The 17,060-nt window shown below is 44.0% G+C and overlaps 1 protein-coding gene across 1 annotated transcript in view; it reads right to left on the minus strand.

Annotated features, from left to right (window-relative positions):
- The window catches only part of epha6 (eph receptor A6), a 95,417-nt gene that overhangs the window by 25,448 nt on the left and 52,909 nt on the right, over positions 1-17,060 (minus strand). The window contains exon 5 of the mRNA XM_057034391.1: positions 14,621-14,956. Coding sequence (XP_056890371.1) covers positions 14,621-14,956 — 336 coding nt within the window. The remainder of the gene's footprint in view (positions 1-14,620; positions 14,957-17,060) is intronic.

Below are 17,060 nucleotides of genomic sequence, written 5' to 3' on the forward strand. Positions count from 1 at the left end.
TGCACCAGTTGGTTGTTACAAATTTATTTAAAATTGTTGTAGCCTGAATAAATAATTCATTAGATTAAATGTGAGTTAAATGGCCGTGATTATGCAGAAAAACCTCCATATAAGTAACGGCCAATGCTAATTGACTGCAGATATTGGATACAAAGAGTCAATGAGGGCGTCGTGGTCATAATGGAAAGCCTAACTTCACCTCAGCGAGAGAAACAAAACCCCTGAGTGGACGAGGGAAGATGGTTCCTACAAGAGTACCAAAGAACTAAAGCGGGGGAGAGACGTCAGTCGGACCTCCGTTTAGTCGCAGATTTATTGAAATTTAATGACAAATACAAACTACAGACGGTGATGGAATATATGATGAGCTCATCAGGCGTGATGTGCTGGTGTGAAAAGCGTAATTAACCACCACCCGACAGCTCTCATTATTGATCTGACAGACATCAGGACTGAGCCGGCTGCTATTTTAAGAGTGCTATTTTCATATTGCCAAATATTAAAAAAGGAGAGTCTAACATTGGTGGAGATTGAACCTGACTGATGAACTTAGGCAAAGCCTGGAGAACAGTGCTATTATTATTACCATTTAAAAATACCTTATTAGACCCCAGTTGGCATCGGGCCGCGTAAACACCTCGCGTGTGTCAGTAAATATGAGTTGGAAGTATTTGAGCTTATGCTGTCTCTCCATCGCCTCCTCCGATTCCCCTTCGCCGCCTCCCTCTGACATCTCTCTTTATCACTTTTCTCATTTCTCCCTCCTTTATTCTTCTGCCCTCTCATTCTCTCCCTTCGAAGGGCCGATGGCGGGCGGCTGGGTTGTGATCCAATCACAGACTGGCTGCAGCAATCACCGTCTGCTGATTGGTTTTATAATCCTCACTCGCGATCTCAGATGGGAGAAAATCAGCTGGTCAAGAAGCTCTGCGCTGCCATAAAGACGCACGGAGGCAAGCTCACACACACACGGAGGTGCGCGACAACACACACACGCGTGTGGGAACATGCGCTCAATCTTGGTACAGATATTCTCTCTGTGCGGTGGGACAGCAAAGATTTAACAACAAAAGGATTGAGAGCATTCACTCAGCTCAAATTCTGTATCTGGAATAAAGTATATCTGTGTGCTTACGGCCGGCGGCACGTCTCACAATCACAGCGGACTGAATCCCACCGCTGTAACACCACAGCCAGGCACAAAAGTGAAAAGATGGAAATATGGGGGAACGCGGTTAAAACCACACACACAGCCCAAACTCCCAGATCAATAATCTGAGCTTTAGCTCTCATGCATCTACAGAAGGAAAACTAATCTTCAGATCACAATATCACAGCTAAATCCCCAAATCCTCACAGGTAGAGGAAGTCTGATTTGCCTTCTGGCGTGGATAAATATGAAAGCAAGAGATGCGATGAATCAATACGCGGCTGCTCTCCATGAAATTAACAATAACTCAGAAATACATTTGAACGCCACTGACTAAAGACACGACTAACGTGGTCTTAAACTTCTCTCTGCACTCGCTGAGCCAATTAAGACAGCATGTAAGTCCTTAACAACGCCATGTTGTATTTAATATACTGTGTCGGACGCTTTGCGTCAGGGTTTGTGCAGCGTTCAGCATATTACATTAGCCTGCGACTCACTGCATGTCCTATTTACTGTGTCCTTGTCCTACATCTGTTGGGTTCCACGAGGACAAGTAGCATGGGCGCTAATTTGATTTTTCTTTCTGTTTTTTTATATTTACGGGTTAAGGAGCATTCACAGGAAAGGTTGAAGCAGCGCCCACGAAGCACATCTGTTCCACTTCTTTGTGTTCCAACAGATGTCTCCGTCCTGGAGAATCGTTCAAGAATTTCACATGTAACGTTTGAGTCGTTGAGTCTCTCGCAACAATTGAGGTTTTCCAGTTTTACCCAAGAAGCGTCTGAATTCACCTCTGCCATCTCGTGCCAGGCGGGATCCTGCGGTGCCCCCCCCCACAGGAGGGCACACCGGTCACCTGTCCCCAGCAGCCCGTGTGGATTCATTCCGGAGGGTTTTGTTTGGCTCAGGGTGCAATAAGCAACCAGGAAATCTGCTCTCAGGTGCGTCTCTGGTGCCAAGAGTCACAGCGTGATTGCAGAGTGATGGCAGGTCGGGATGCACATCTTTAATTATGCATCGAGTTCCCAGCAGAGCTTCCGACGTGCATTTCTTCGACTGCCACGCTGCTCTGATGGTCTAAAGGGACCGTTTGTTAATGGAAGAGTCCAGTTAAAATTCAAAATCGACAGTGGTGTGAGCATCCGTGCAGACGTGTCAAATAAACATCCAAACTCACACGGACACATATGGGTCCATATCTTTGCATGCAGGCGCCCACTGGGATAAAACTGAGCTGCTGGGAGCACTCTTGATTCTTGACCCCCAGAGAGATGGAGACTGCACAGCATGTCCCCCCCCCCTCCCCCTGTAGCACAAACTCAGACAAGCACATATAGACTCCCCCCACCCTGCAAGGTCAGCAGGATAAACTAGTTGGAGGAGAGCAGCTCTCTTCACTTGCTGTCAATGACAACACGGGCTGCTCGCCGTTACGCAACACTGAGTCTCAAACACGTGCCCATTCTCTCTCTCCCTCTCTTGCTTTTCCTGGTTCTGACTCCAAAAGTGTCATTTTCCTACTGTGACTTGTTCTTCCCTCAGCTCCCCATCCGTTGCTTTATTTTCACTCCAGCCAACTGTTGATAAATCTCCTTTCGCAATAAACCTTTAATGACTCCTTTGTGGGAATCCAGTGGCAACAATAATCTGATGCTAGAAAGATGAGCTACCTGGGCTCAGAGTGTGGTTGTTCTGCTGTTGCTCTGTACTGGAATTAGATAGAACAAAATTACGCAGAGAGCAAAGAAGCCGTATTTGCACGTTCCATGTGATCAGTCTGCATTTGGTTCAGGTGCTTTACTGACGCAGAACCTGGACAAGAACCTCTGAAGAGGAGCCAGCATCTCTGCATCTAACCTCGCTCTCACCTATGCACCATCTCTTCTTTCCTGCCTGGGATCATCCTTTTACACCCTCTTACTCCTCCCATCTCTCTTTTCTCCGGTGTTTTGCCCCTCGACGCATCTCTCTGTCCCTTGCCGGAAAAGTCCCAGAGATATTCTGAGACAGCTGGCTCAGACACGTTTACGTTCACTCTTACGGTGCCTTCGGTGTGTTCCTGAGGAGCTAAGTTGGAAAAAAAGAATTAATTAAGAGGGAGAAAAAATCCATAACAGCTTAATAAACATGCGGCTAAACTAAATGGTGCTAAACACATATAAAGGTATTGGATTTTTAATTAAAAGAGCAGCTATTTTTACTAAAAGCCCTTTAGTTAAAACATGCCTATATTTAATTAATATTGCAGAGGTTCTTATCTAACTGTGAGTGACCAGACATGCTTTGACGGCCTTATTCAAGGACACGTTGACAGGAAAACCTTCTGGTAACAGGACTCGGTGGTCTGTAGGGATTTTCTGTCAACCCGGCATGTGTGTGCAAGTTTTATATGTCATCCATCTGAGCATAAACACACACACACACACAACACACACACACACACACACACACGCGCGCACACACACACACACAGCATGGCGAATAGCCCAATAGATAGGCCACACATTAATGCCGGTGTGTCAGATAGAGGTAATAGATGTGGGATTTACGTGACAATTACAGAAATATTTATGCACCTGGCACCCAGCAGGCTCTGGTGTGTTAATAGTGGGTGAATCAATAATGCATAAGTCTATAAGGAAATAAATGCACATGCTGAAGTCATTAAGTCGAAACCTTACCTTAAACCAACAGACTGACATGAATTAATGAGGTTAAATGTTGTTTCTGGGCCATTAAATAAAGGACTAATGTCACTTTCTTAGTGATGTTTCCGAAAACTCTCACTCTCTCTTTCTTTATTTTGTTTTTACTTCCTTCAGGGGTTTGTCTCACTGTGCACGACACACTGCGTTTGAACGGAAACGATGTTGACCTTTGAGAACACTGGGAGTCTTTACATTTGTTTTGGGTAAGAGTGGGTTTAAAATGCAGCCTGACCTTTTGGAAGACAATGATCCTGTAACTTAGCTTCTGAAACTGGCTGTGAAATACAAATGCGACCGGGCCATTTTATGCCCTTTGTAGTAACAGGTGATTTACAATGTGGCGAATGCCACAATGAGACTTTAGAAGACGCCTTTTTCATAACCTGTGGTTCTCACATATGTTCAGACATTAAGCTAGTGTTTTGGCTCCGGCAGACCTTTGCCTTCAGGACACTGCTGACATGCTGATGATAGCCAACCGAGTATGACTGAGTGATTAAAGCTAATTAAACACACTTAATGAAATGGGAGAAAAGTTATAAAGAAAATTGCACATTATCAATTAAACTTCAGAAGTTATCTTACTAGTTCAGCTTTTCAGTGATTGTTTTTTCCCCTTCTGCTGTGAGTTTTCAGGCCATCAGCTGTGTGACAATATTGACCATCAAACGCGCCGGCCTTCCACTTAAAAAATGATGTGGTTTTGTGTGCTGGCTGCGCAGAGATGCCTCATAATGATGGATATACAGTATTTGTCTCCCAGACGTCCCCACAGCGCCGTCCTTCGGAGTACACCCTCCCCCTATAGACTGCTGTAGGTGTGATGTATCATGAAGCCTTCAATTGTAATCACCAATAATGCTGCAATCCCGCGCCATTTAGACCACGGCTATTTGATGGAGCTACAGTCATTATGGCCTCGTGTGTGTGTGTGTGTGTGTGTGTGTGCGCATGGGAGTGTGTGTTGTCTCACTCAGCATTATCACTTGAATCCAGGTGCGCGGTGTTCCACGCAGGCCTTTGTGTTGCATTTGTGTGTGTGCCCTTTTTGTGAGTGCAGTTTTGCACAATTGCAAACACAGCACTCCTGCCCCCCTAATGTGCGCCGCAGCCCCCCACCCAGCAGAGCTCCCAAGCATGATCGCTCCTACGAATAAGGCGTCACACAACTGACAATTGACTTAGCTGCAACCTTTGTGTTTGTGCTTCCGAACGAGTTAAAATGAAGGGTTTTTTACCATCCGACGTATCCCGTGGCAACCTCTGCAGGGTCTCCAGAACCTGCAGAGCGCCACATGTGGCCGCAGTCAAGGAAGAAATACAGGTCCATGTGAAATGATCGCTGCGATATGGAAAAAGCCAATCAACACATTCAGGTTTTTCTGTTTAATAACACAGAGCGAAACCATCGCTTAGAGGACAGCGAGGGAGCTTTTATGACATGTGTCAACATCATACCAAACCAGGTCTCTGAGATTATGGGCAGCGAAGGCAAAGTAACCAAGTAATGATTATTAAAGGCTTGAGCGCTGAGCAACATTAACGGGCAGCTTTGAGGCTCAAGCGCCACTTTCACTATTTATCTTTTTCTCTTTTTTTTGATCTCTGCTTCTTCACTGACGCTGCCACAACACATATGAAGCAACTGTCTGTTCGTGACTTGATGAGCTCAGGGAGAATCAGGGTCTTCTAACGAGATTAATGAAGCTTCTTGAGCGTGCCCATTATATCGGCAGCCTTCCTCGAATCGAGCGCCTCGCTCTGCAGTCAAATTCAGAAGTGCCACTGGAGAACAAACAGTAGTGTCACTGCAACATACGCTCCAGAGTACCTCAAAGCACTCGAAGTAGCCACAAGTTTACTGCTGGGACCTTCTCGTCTGCGCAACAGAGATGAGAGGGGCTCCGGTACAATGTCAACAAAGAGATTTCAATGGAGCTGTCATCTCTGTTTTTCACACTTCCAGTGGAAGTCTGCACTTGAATGCAGCTACAAAAAGATTGTGCGAATAAATTGAATATATTAATGCCCACATGCTGTGAGGAAAACCATCTAAATTGAGAGAAAATGCAGTGGAGAGATTGAGACTCCAACATCAATATTCTGCCTGAAAATCCAAACACCTCCGAACGGGAGCATTATAATGATGGCTGACAGGCGTTGGGGGATCTGATCTTAAAGGAGGTCCAAGTGCAGCCTCGTTTTGATGTGCAAGATGATTCCCCCCATAGGCTGAGCTGTTTAGAGCGTGATCAGGCAGTGAAGCGAAGCCATAATATTGCACTTGTACCTCCACCCACCCGCCCACCCACGGGCACCACAAAGAGCTCTTTCTATGGATTAACTGGGCACCAGTTGCCCCTCCTGCAGGATATGTCTGAAGCTTTCAGCCCATTTTATTTTAGTTTTGACAGTTTTTAAACGTTCCCCCCTGCTATTTTCTTCTTGTGAGCTCCATCCTTCCTTCCCCCAGGTCTGATGATCACCTCATGACCTATTGTGACTTCTCTTACTTTTCTATTGTCTTTAAGGGTGAATTTTTCATCCATTTCATATAACACTTGTACACTATTTGAACTTGATGTATTAAGGATTCACTGAAAAATACATGCAAGTAAATTAAAAATACATGCAGGATACAAAGAGTGTTGTGCTTAGAACATCAGGTCTTTGCATAATTCAGCTGAGTCCTAAAGCACTTGTGGTTGATTCCACATTGTGGATATCAGTATTTTATATAGGTTCACTATGGTGTTAAATTCACTAATTAAAAAACAGGTACACATTTCCACTGCATCATCTATAATGACTAATTAAGGATTTTGCTGCAGGCATCAGGCTTATAGGAAATGAGAGGAACTGGTCTGATTGGAATCAGCCCTTTAACACATTTGAATTGTGTTTGTCTCACACAATCAACCTGCCATGCTCCACCGGAGATGAAGCAGCATGAAAATACAAAATACCGGAGAAAAAAAAGTCTCAGGTTCAGCTGCACCTGGGCAGAGTGAAAATAGAAGCTCTCACGTCTGAATAACAATGCACGAGCTCATTCGAGACACAGAGCGGTCTGTTAGCAGCAAAATCTGCATTCAGCGGGATCCTGCAACACAGTTACATGTTTATACCTTCAATTTGCACCTTTTCTTGAAGTTCCCTGCACCCCCCCAGATCTATTTAAAGACTAAATATACATCAAAGGAAAAAAGGAAGACCAACGAGAGGGCTGGATGTGGATGAAGATTTTTTTTAGTTCCATACTCCAACTTCCTTTGATTTCCTTGATTTAGATGCATTTTTTTCAGCCTCTTACAGTTTGACTGTCACGTGCAGACGTGGTAGTGATTGCATTTTTTTAAATATATGCCTTGGATCCATCTAATACCCAGCTGAATGAACAGAAGGCCGGGTGGCTGATCAGAGACCATAGATTTTTATGCTGAAATATTCAGTCTAACGTGGAGAAAATGTCAAATCTAAAACCTTGTAATGCAGAAAAATGCATCAGTTTAGTTCACCAGTTAAATATAAATGCAAACGTATCATAAATATATTGCTATGTGGTTTTAGAACAGGTTGAGGCAGTGCTGCTGCTAGCATGACGCGTTTGAATATTGGTGGGAAGGTGAAACACCAACTACAACTTTAACCCTGAGAGATTTATTGCCCAGATTGAGTATTCTGGTAAGTATGAGCTGCGTTCGGATCGCAGAAGGGAGACAGTTTGCTATGTCATGAATGACGTGTAAATCAACAAGGATTTACATATTGTCCTGGATATTTATGTGACCTAAAATAACGTATTAAATATTCTATAGGCTTGTATCACAGTGTACACACATGACAAAACAATGTCATAAACACATTAATCTTAATTTGCAGACTGAACGTTTGTTGGGGGCTTAAAATGGGGCAAGTGGTGAGTTGGAGATGCAGCTGCTGGTTGATGTTCAAAAAGAAATGTTTTCCTCCTAACATTACCGTGAACAAAAGTCACTTTATTAAGTTAAAATATTGCTATAGAATAATTAGAACTACATTTCTAAGATAATTTCACCTTTTTATATGGACCAAATGTGACTCACATGGAGCCAATTAGAAAAAAAAGTGTCTGGCTGTAAGCTGCAGTCCTTCATGCTGAAAACAAATGATGGAAATAATGTCAGATTTCAACCTTTCACTTCACTTGGCTGATCGTTGTAGTGAGTCTGGAACTGTGTGATTGTGCTCACTGTTTAGGAAGCACTGAAGCGCAACAGTAGTGACATATCAGACGGAAAATATTTCAAACTGAAGCGTGGCGTCGGCTGTGTCTGGACTAAAATACAGGTGCAGACGCGTCTAATCAAAATGGTCAAATCAAGTTTAAATCTGGGGAGTGAAGTTAGTGAAAATGAACTACTTCTAATTTGTTCTCACTTTAAATGAAATTGTGTTGCTGTCTTTTGGGTAAACCTAATGCTTTGTTCCTTTTTTCAATTGGTTCTACAGCATCGAGAATTAGTTAAATGCTAAAAAACCCCAAACAAATGTGAGAAAATCTAAATGGTCTCATATTGAAGGGAGGTCAAACTTTTCAATAGTAACGTTTTAGGAAAGCCAGAACACATCCGATCAATAGACCATTTTCAGGTGGGATTGCAGAGCAACCGAGAAATGAAACACGCCCTTTGAGTTCCGCCTCTAAAACTGTAAATCAATGCTGCAGATCTGTCCTAACGTTGTAAACTACGACGACGTGTGTTGTCAGCGCCGGTGACGACACGCTGGGTTCAAATGAGCACACACAGACGGCGTTAATGTAGCGGCGTGACGGACGAGGGCGAGCAGGAAACAGGAGGAAAACATAACATCAGCGGGATAAAGAGGCTGATGAATCAGTGTAAATGGGAGGCTGTCACACATATTTATCCCATACCACTGCTCCCAGTGCCCCCCCAATGGGTCGACACGTGACAGACGGATAAGAAAAGAACATGTGCGAGCCCACAGAAACCCACGAGGTGATAACGCAAACGACTGCCTTGACACGCGCCCACATGGCACTGGGTAATTGGGGCTCCCTGGGGGGGCGCTCTCTGGTCTTTGGTGCCAAGGGCACATATTCTTTATCGAAAGGCAGATAAATCAACTGTTAATAAGCTAGCGAGCTTGGGCGCTCTATTTATGACCGCTCTCTCCACAAGGCCAGTGCCACCAGCACAGCTGTGGATTCTCTCCCCTCCTCCCTCCCTCCCTCACACACACACACACACACACACACACAAACATAGATTAGACAGACCCCCCCAACCGCCAAGATGGATGTGGCCATATAACTATGTCATGAAAGAAAAAAACTTGTCCTCTAATGTGATATATTCAGCATATTTCATCAGCTGCCCCTTTTTCCTATTAACCCATAATGGACTTAGGATCGCTGCTAAATCTACCCCACTGACACACACACACACACACACACACACGTACGTACACCCTGGCCGAGGAGAACAATATTGATTCATCCACAGAAAGTCACCTTCCCCCCCCACCTCGCCCCAGCAGCTGCCTCGGGGCCCCTGGTCATTCCGCTCAACCAATTTGTATGGCTGTTGTTATTATTAGTGTTTCTCCAGCGCGGCGCTTTGGTCTCGGGGCACGGACACACCACTTTATGATGCCACGCCTAATAAACATCATTGTGATTTTCCCTCGCTAGTAATTAAGTGTGGGGCTAATTTGTCATAGTTAGTTAGAGCGCGGTGCGACGCCGCGAGGGGGCTGCCTGCGAGGCTGCGGTGACGGCGAGGGCCAGCGGTTTAGCACACCACATTCTTTCACCACCGCCACCGTGTGACTGCTGGGTGGCGGCGTGGTGCAGAGCAGTGTTTGGCTGAAGCACCAGCTCGCCGAGATTGTTTACTGCAGTTGGGTTTGCGACAATTAATGGCCTTCCGAAGAAATGGATCGGCCGATTTGTGCTTCAAAAGCTGATGAATCGCTTCGACTAAAATAAATCACAAAGTCATATCTGATGCACAAATCTTAATGTGTCTGACTTGACTAATTTGAAACCAGCTTCAGAGCATCTGGAGTTTAATATAGCAATAATCCCCTAAGAGCATTTAAAAGCCTCTCTTGGGACCGACGCCTTGGGAACTGCCTTTATTTCTCCATATATCAGCACAAGATGCCAGCACACGCTGAAATGTGCATGGAAATGTTGGTGTTTTTTGGGTTTTTTAAGCAGAAGCGAGAAGAAAAGTTAGAGGAGCACATTCGGTTATTACAGTTATTAATAAATGGAGCGATAATAAAGAGCGATCATCCTGAAGAAGACAACTCCAAACTTGTAACAGAGAACTTATTATCGTTTAGTCCAGAAAAACAGAGGCCGTAACAGAACCCGTGTTCATAAACGGTAAACAATGGTTCTCTTGTGTAGCGACGGTGGCCCCATCTCCCCAAAGCCCGCCACTAAACAACGGAGGCGATGGAGCTGAAAAGATGTTTGGCTTTAAAGCCTCCACATCAGGACAGATTACAGTGCATAAACAGCAGCGAGCAGGTTTAAACGTGTCCACTCGTTTGTTCTTTTGCTATAAAAGTCCCACTGACGTGAAGCTACGCCTGCCACGGTCTCACGCCTTTGATTAGGTGTTTTTGGATGCACCCAAAAATAGAAATGTCTGTCAAACCCTGTCTGCCCTCACAGGCTCCTCCCCCTTTGCTGCACATCAACATGCAGAGGTGAGACTGTCGTTTTATCTGCCTGTCTGATTAGCTGCAAGAAGCCCCTGAAGTGGTGAAGCGTGGCGCCGGTGGCGTTTTGGAACATGCAAAATCAGCCAGCTGTTACTTTGTTACATTTCATACTGTGCGCATTCCTATTTTACACCGTTTACTGCACTAATAATGCATTAATGATAAAATGGAAAGTTTCCTGTTAAAATTGTCACATGAACTGTACAATTGGACACTTTAACTGGACTCTTTGGGATCTTCACCTGTATATTTACCGTTTAACAGCATATTTCCATGTCTTCAAATCAACACTTTGCTGATTCCTTCTTGCATTTTGGTATTTGGTATACATATTTGGTAATTCTTTCTTCTTTAGACACATTCAGGACTAATAAAGTTGATTGTATTCTGTTATATTCTAGTTTGTTCCCTGTGATTAAAGCAACTCTCCTGTTTCTGAGCTGAGTCCTCCAGCTCTCGTCTAGCTATTTTTCTTATTAGATAATCCACTGATCCCTTTTGAAAAAACATACACACACACACACACACACTAATTATTACACTGATGTTCTTTGGAGCCATGGTGCATTTAGCTACACAAGCACAGCAATAACAGTTCCCACTAAAGACATTAGATTATAAAATTGAACTGGAGTTGTTTCCTGCGACGAACTGATCCTCGGGTAAATAAAACTGTAGTGGAGGAGCATCAAAAACACTACAAGTACTAAAATTAGATGAAGTGCAGTCATTAATTCATATGTAGCTGTTCCTGTCTGCTGACGCCATCAGATTTTCTGGGCTTTAAACTTTCTGGTGTTTGCAAACGCTCCTGTTTTAAGGGCTTCCTCTAAAACTTCCCCACCTGCCAAATCACGCCAATGCTGCGATCATATTGCCAACTTCAGCAAACGCAATTACGCACGTAATTTCCCTCGGCTCTTTTTTGCCTTTCTCTTCATATGAGGGGAGATTTACTCTGGACCAAAACACTCTGCAACTATTAATCCGTTGCTTTATAATTCTCTGCACAGAGAGCTTCCATGCGTGGGCATGTGTGATGTGCAGATTGATGCTTGTGCATACATTAGACCGGCTTCCCTGTATAAATAATAAACAGTGAAAAGGTTAGGGCTGACAGGAAATGTTCGCAGACCTTAGCCTTTTAACATCGCTCATGCACACATTTGTATCTGCTGCAGTGTGTGTGTGTGTATTCCCAAAGCTGTCCATCATAAGCAGAACAAATCACATACAAACCTCAATGGCACAAGACATTTACCAAAAAAGGCCATCTGCATTTTAATGACTAGTCTAATTTATCTATGGAAGGGATACAATATGACGGGAGACTGCTGATATTCCACGCGACACATGGAAATTCACATGGCTGTCTCATTTTCTGCTGATGGTAACGCTATGCTAATGGAAGCAGAATTTCCCGTGCTCCCTTCTAAATAAGCCTATCACACAGGAGGTTTGGCCAGATATTGGAAGGTGCAAACATATTTGTATGTATGCATATCACTGCAGTCACGGAAAGAGAGAAAAAAAAGTGCTGCATGCAAGGTTTGTGTTTCTGGAGCCTTTCTGGCATCTGCGGGTACTTTACAACAGTCGCTAAGTGAGGTTTATAACACTGCCATTAACCTAGGGCAGAGCGACAAATGAATGAATACCGCCAAATTTCTGCAAGTACTCACAGCAGGGAAAATTAAGGAGGACCCTCTATGGACGTAGTTCTGGGCCCCAGCGTGTGTTCCATGCAGCCACGGAGGAGTTATTGTTGCTACGGCTGCAACAACTGTGCTCCAACTGCCGAGAAATCAGTTTCACTGCGTAGTTTGTGGATGTAAAGTGGTTTAGGTGACAGACTGGGACAGCAGTGTGTGTAATGAGAAGGCCACACTGTCATAAAACCCAGTCTGTTACCACTATATTTGCGCACGTGTGCGTGTTGGGATACATCATCTGGGTTTGTCCGGTTTTATTTACTGGTCTGGTTCATTTCCCAACAAATTGAGTTTAAACCAGCAGCTGCGCCGCGACAACCCAGCGCCTCTAAAGTAGCAGAGGTGAGAAAGAAAGGTGCCAAATGACACTTTTTCCCTACTGACCCCGAGAGTGTGGAAAGAAAACATTAAAAAAGTAGACAACGATTAGAAAAAAGCAGAAAAAAATCTTCTGAAGCATCTCTCTTCGGAACAAGAAGAATAATTCAGAGGTGGTGAATATTCATTTATATAAAATATAAAAATATGCAACACAAACACACACACACACACACTATTGTTTTAACAGTTTAACAGATAATGTGTGGGCAATGTGCATAAATAATCCTCCTCCATCACCAAAGAAACAAACAGCAGTGCTGATATTCTTGTTAATGACCAGCAAAGTGACGAATCCCTTAAAACTAGATTCCAACGCAGGTGTGAAAATGATGGATTTAAATGAAGCTGACACCAAAGGAAGTGGTCAAATGAGTGAACAGGGCTGGAAACGACAGAGCAAGAACTGAATGTTGCTAAAGTTAGCTTAAGAAAAGAGAACTATCATCAAGTCGTGATGCAAACCTTAGCTGACTCACTCACACGTACACTGAACCTCTGTGTTTTCCTCTCTTGGACTTATTTTTGTTTCCAGGCTTGCAGGTGTGAATGTGCGTTTTGCTGCTGCTGCAACTTTGCAAACAAAACAGCCATATTTGACTCTGACGTTCAACGCCAAACCGCCTGTGACAAAAGATTGGAGGCATTCACAGAAAGAGAGATCAGCAAATGTGCAGCAGCGATACTGGAGATAATACTACAGGATTTTCCAACATTCATACGTTTACAGTAGCATTTAGCCTTATAAAACACCACCCACTGATCTAAGATTCCCTGTCAAAACATGCAAACTGGAGGCATCCGCCCATTTGTTGGACTTTAATGGATGATTTATGTAATCAGTATAATCAGTAACCTGCAGCAAGCGGCACATTAGTGGTTCCAAATATACTCTTTCTGTCAAAAAGATGTATAAAATCACTCATGTGGCTACTTATTTCTGACTGATGGCCAAAAATATGCCTCTTTCCCACACTTTAAATAGCCGCAGCTCAGTATCTAACTGATAAAATGGGTTTTGTGTAGAGCTCAGGGACCTGACTCTCTGCTAAACTGGACCGTCTAATGAAATAAAAAAGGCTGCTTTGTGTAACACCAAGTTACCTGTAAAGGGTAAAGCTGTCCCCAGTGACACTAAATAATGCATTTAATGTGTTTTGCCTGTATGATAAAATGTGGTTCTCCCAGACTCCCATAGCAACACAGGGACGGAAGGTGGGGAGGGGGGGTGAGAACAAAGAAGAATGAGGGGAGGAAAAAACAAACACGTACGGCAGGAGAATGCAGCAGAGAGGGAGAAGAAGGAGGACAAACAACCAATAGGAAAAAAAGAGAATAGTCAAGGGAGGGCTGGAGAGGGAGGCGGATGAAAACAGAAAACACAGCGTTTGCAAACAGCAAATTAAAAACCTAAGTGCTCAACGCACCAAACCGCGTCCCAGAGGTCATGTGGGCCTTTCAGCATCTTATTCAGAGCAAATGCGTAAATACAGCCTCTCTTTAGCATTCTCACAGAAATGTAGCCAGTGCTGAAAACCTTACCCCACATCTGTCTCCATATATCTCATATATATATATTTACTTTCAGAAAAAAACACTTTCATATAAAACTCATTATATAAATCTCCTATTTATAGGATTTGCAATAAACCTTAACTTACGGTTTACTGCATTTGTCTATATTCTTGAGCTCTACTGGACTTGTTAAAATCATTTTTTATTTTTTATTATAAAAGCCTGAGGCCGCCCAAACACCCCAAACCTCAGTGACCAGTCCTAACTCTAACTCTGACCCTATCATGGTGTTTTTGTAGCATCGTTTTTGTTCTGGATAAATTTCTTCTCATGAATCCCATCGGACGCATCGGTCTTGGTGATGGAAGCATCCGGTAGTCACAGACCAGGCAGCTCCAGCACATACTCACCCCCCTGATTGGTGTTGACCGTGATGATCGCCACCTGACGAGGGAAAGAGCTCATGTCCGAGACGCCGTTGAGGGACTCGATCTCGAAGGTGTAGTTGGCGTTTGCGGAGAAGTCTGTGACAGTGACGGTGGCGTTGGTCAGGCCCAGAGGCCGTGGGAGAAAACGCAGGTCCTCCTCACACAGCTTGCAGTGGTTGGGTTCAGGGCCGCAGCGTTTGCACAGAACGTTGTAGGTGAGGTCCCGGCGCCCGCCTGAGTCGCTGGGCGGCGACCACTCCAACATCAGGCAGGTGTCGTTCAGGTTGAACATCAGGTTGCGAGGGGGGGACGGGGGCCCTGCCGGCAGGAGGAGATCCAATAGAGGGAAAACAATGATTTTAGGAAAGTAATCAGCTAATTATTGTAACTAGTCATCAGGGGAAAAAGCTTTTTGCCCAACTTTAGAGTTGGTTTTAATTATATTTTATACATTTCTCCGTCCCAAGCAATCCTGATTTACTGGTCCGACAGCACTCTGTTTTCTCCATCTCTCCTGTTCTTCAAGCAAAAGGGAAATTCTGGTTCTCAGACCTGCTTTTGTGCAGCACCACTCTTCTATTGCAGGCATCAGCCACCAGCTGGCTTTATTCCATCCAACCCTACTGTATGTGTACAGTGTGTAAACGTGCTCGTGTGTTAGAATGTGTCTTTTGCTTTTGAGTTGGTTTGCTGCTAGAAATCAACGTCCCTCATCAATGTAGACGAACCATTCGTTTCAATTCATTTAGGAAGGTTCCATTAAGACTTGACCTATTGTGTGCTAATACACTTATAAAAATAAAGGCACGGGGCCCACAGATGATCCCTGAGGAACACCACAGAGCCCTGAAAATGAAACAATGTTCTTTAAAGAGATGGTTTAGGCCAAGTTCTTCTTATCATACCATTTGTTTCTCATAGTTTACATATGTATTGATCACACACCTTTCTTTCTTTTCCCCTTTCGGCCAATATGTTAATCAGCTTATACTTGCTCATCATTTTCTGAGTGATTTTCGGGAGACAATGATTGCACATTAATTTGACCATTTCCCCCATTTAGGAATCATGTGAGATGCTGCTTTACCTCCTCATTTACTCTCTTATATTACTGGTATTCACTGCAGCACAGTTAGGCCGCCTCTGTTTGAATGCATGTGTTGAAGTGAGGAGCGAGCTGTCAACCGGGTGGAGTTTATAAGGCCTGAGGGATTTTACCATTCCTGTCCTGCCCAGCTCACTGTCTAACCTGGACTATAAGGTATTTCCTTCTCCTTCACCACCCATTTATCCATCTCTCTCTCTCTCTGCCTTCACTAAAAACACAGCAGAGAGCTCCTCCCCCGTTCCTCCACTTCTGTCAACGTATGTCCGTTCTCTCCTCCTTTATCTCCGCTCTGCCTCTATCAACCATTATCTCCCCTCCTTGATTCTCTTCATCGAGGAGAGTGCACCCACCTTCCCTCCCGCTGAGAGAACCCACTGCCATCAATCAGCTTCTCGTCTCCTCTCGAGGGAGATTGGTATCTGCAGCCTCCTCCATTTCTCCCTTCACTGTCTCCTGCATCCACTTTCTCTCCACCTGTGACATCGTCTTTGCTCGTTCCTGCTTTGCTTTTGTCTTACCGGCCGACCTCCCCTGCTCTTTAATTCTATTTATTTACCCCCTCAGACCTTCAGTAAACGGTTTATCTTCTGTCCTACAAATTTCAGATTAAATTGTCAATAAAGTGCATCCCGGCTGTCACACCTGGGATTATTTTAAAAGCAGCATTTTCCCCCAAAACTGATGAGAGAAGGAACAAATAACAAAAAAGGCAGTACTTGCCGCAGTATGTAGCACCAAAATAAAATATCAAATTATGCAACATCTCTATGAAGCTGACCTGAATGTAGACTCAAATGCCAGTTTTACTCTTTAAAAATTAAATTTACTTTATTTCTATGTGTGTGCGACAGAAGAATTCAGCTGAAACTAGAGAACATTTGTCTTCTTTCTCAGTCTTTTCTTGAGAAAACTGTTTGATAGCTTGAGGTTTTCAGGGTTAGTTGCCATTCAAAACAATGTGGTATCACAGGGGTTTGTGCAGTGTTAAAGGTTGACGTTTGAGAGTTGTGCCTTTTTACGGAGCAGAAATAAATCTACCAAGCCACCTCTCTTTCAGAATTGTGATAAATAAGTTGGGAACAGGTTTTGAGGAAGGTCTTGCCTCATCTGTTCTGGATGAAACAAGGAAATAGAACTCTACATAAGATTTTCTCTGCAAACAGCGCATGTCCCATGGAAGATCCACAGCCTGTCTGCAGCAGCTTGGCTTTGTCTTTCAGTAAAAGACAAATACACCATTTCACCCTGTAGAGCTCCCAGACATTGCCCCCGTCTATCTCAGTGACAGCTAAATAGCTTTTTAATTAAAGGGGA

This window comes from Takifugu flavidus, chromosome 1, assembly GCF_003711565.1.
Source record: "Takifugu flavidus isolate HTHZ2018 chromosome 1, ASM371156v2, whole genome shotgun sequence".
Lineage (NCBI taxonomy): Eukaryota > Metazoa > Chordata > Actinopteri > Tetraodontiformes > Tetraodontidae > Takifugu > Takifugu flavidus.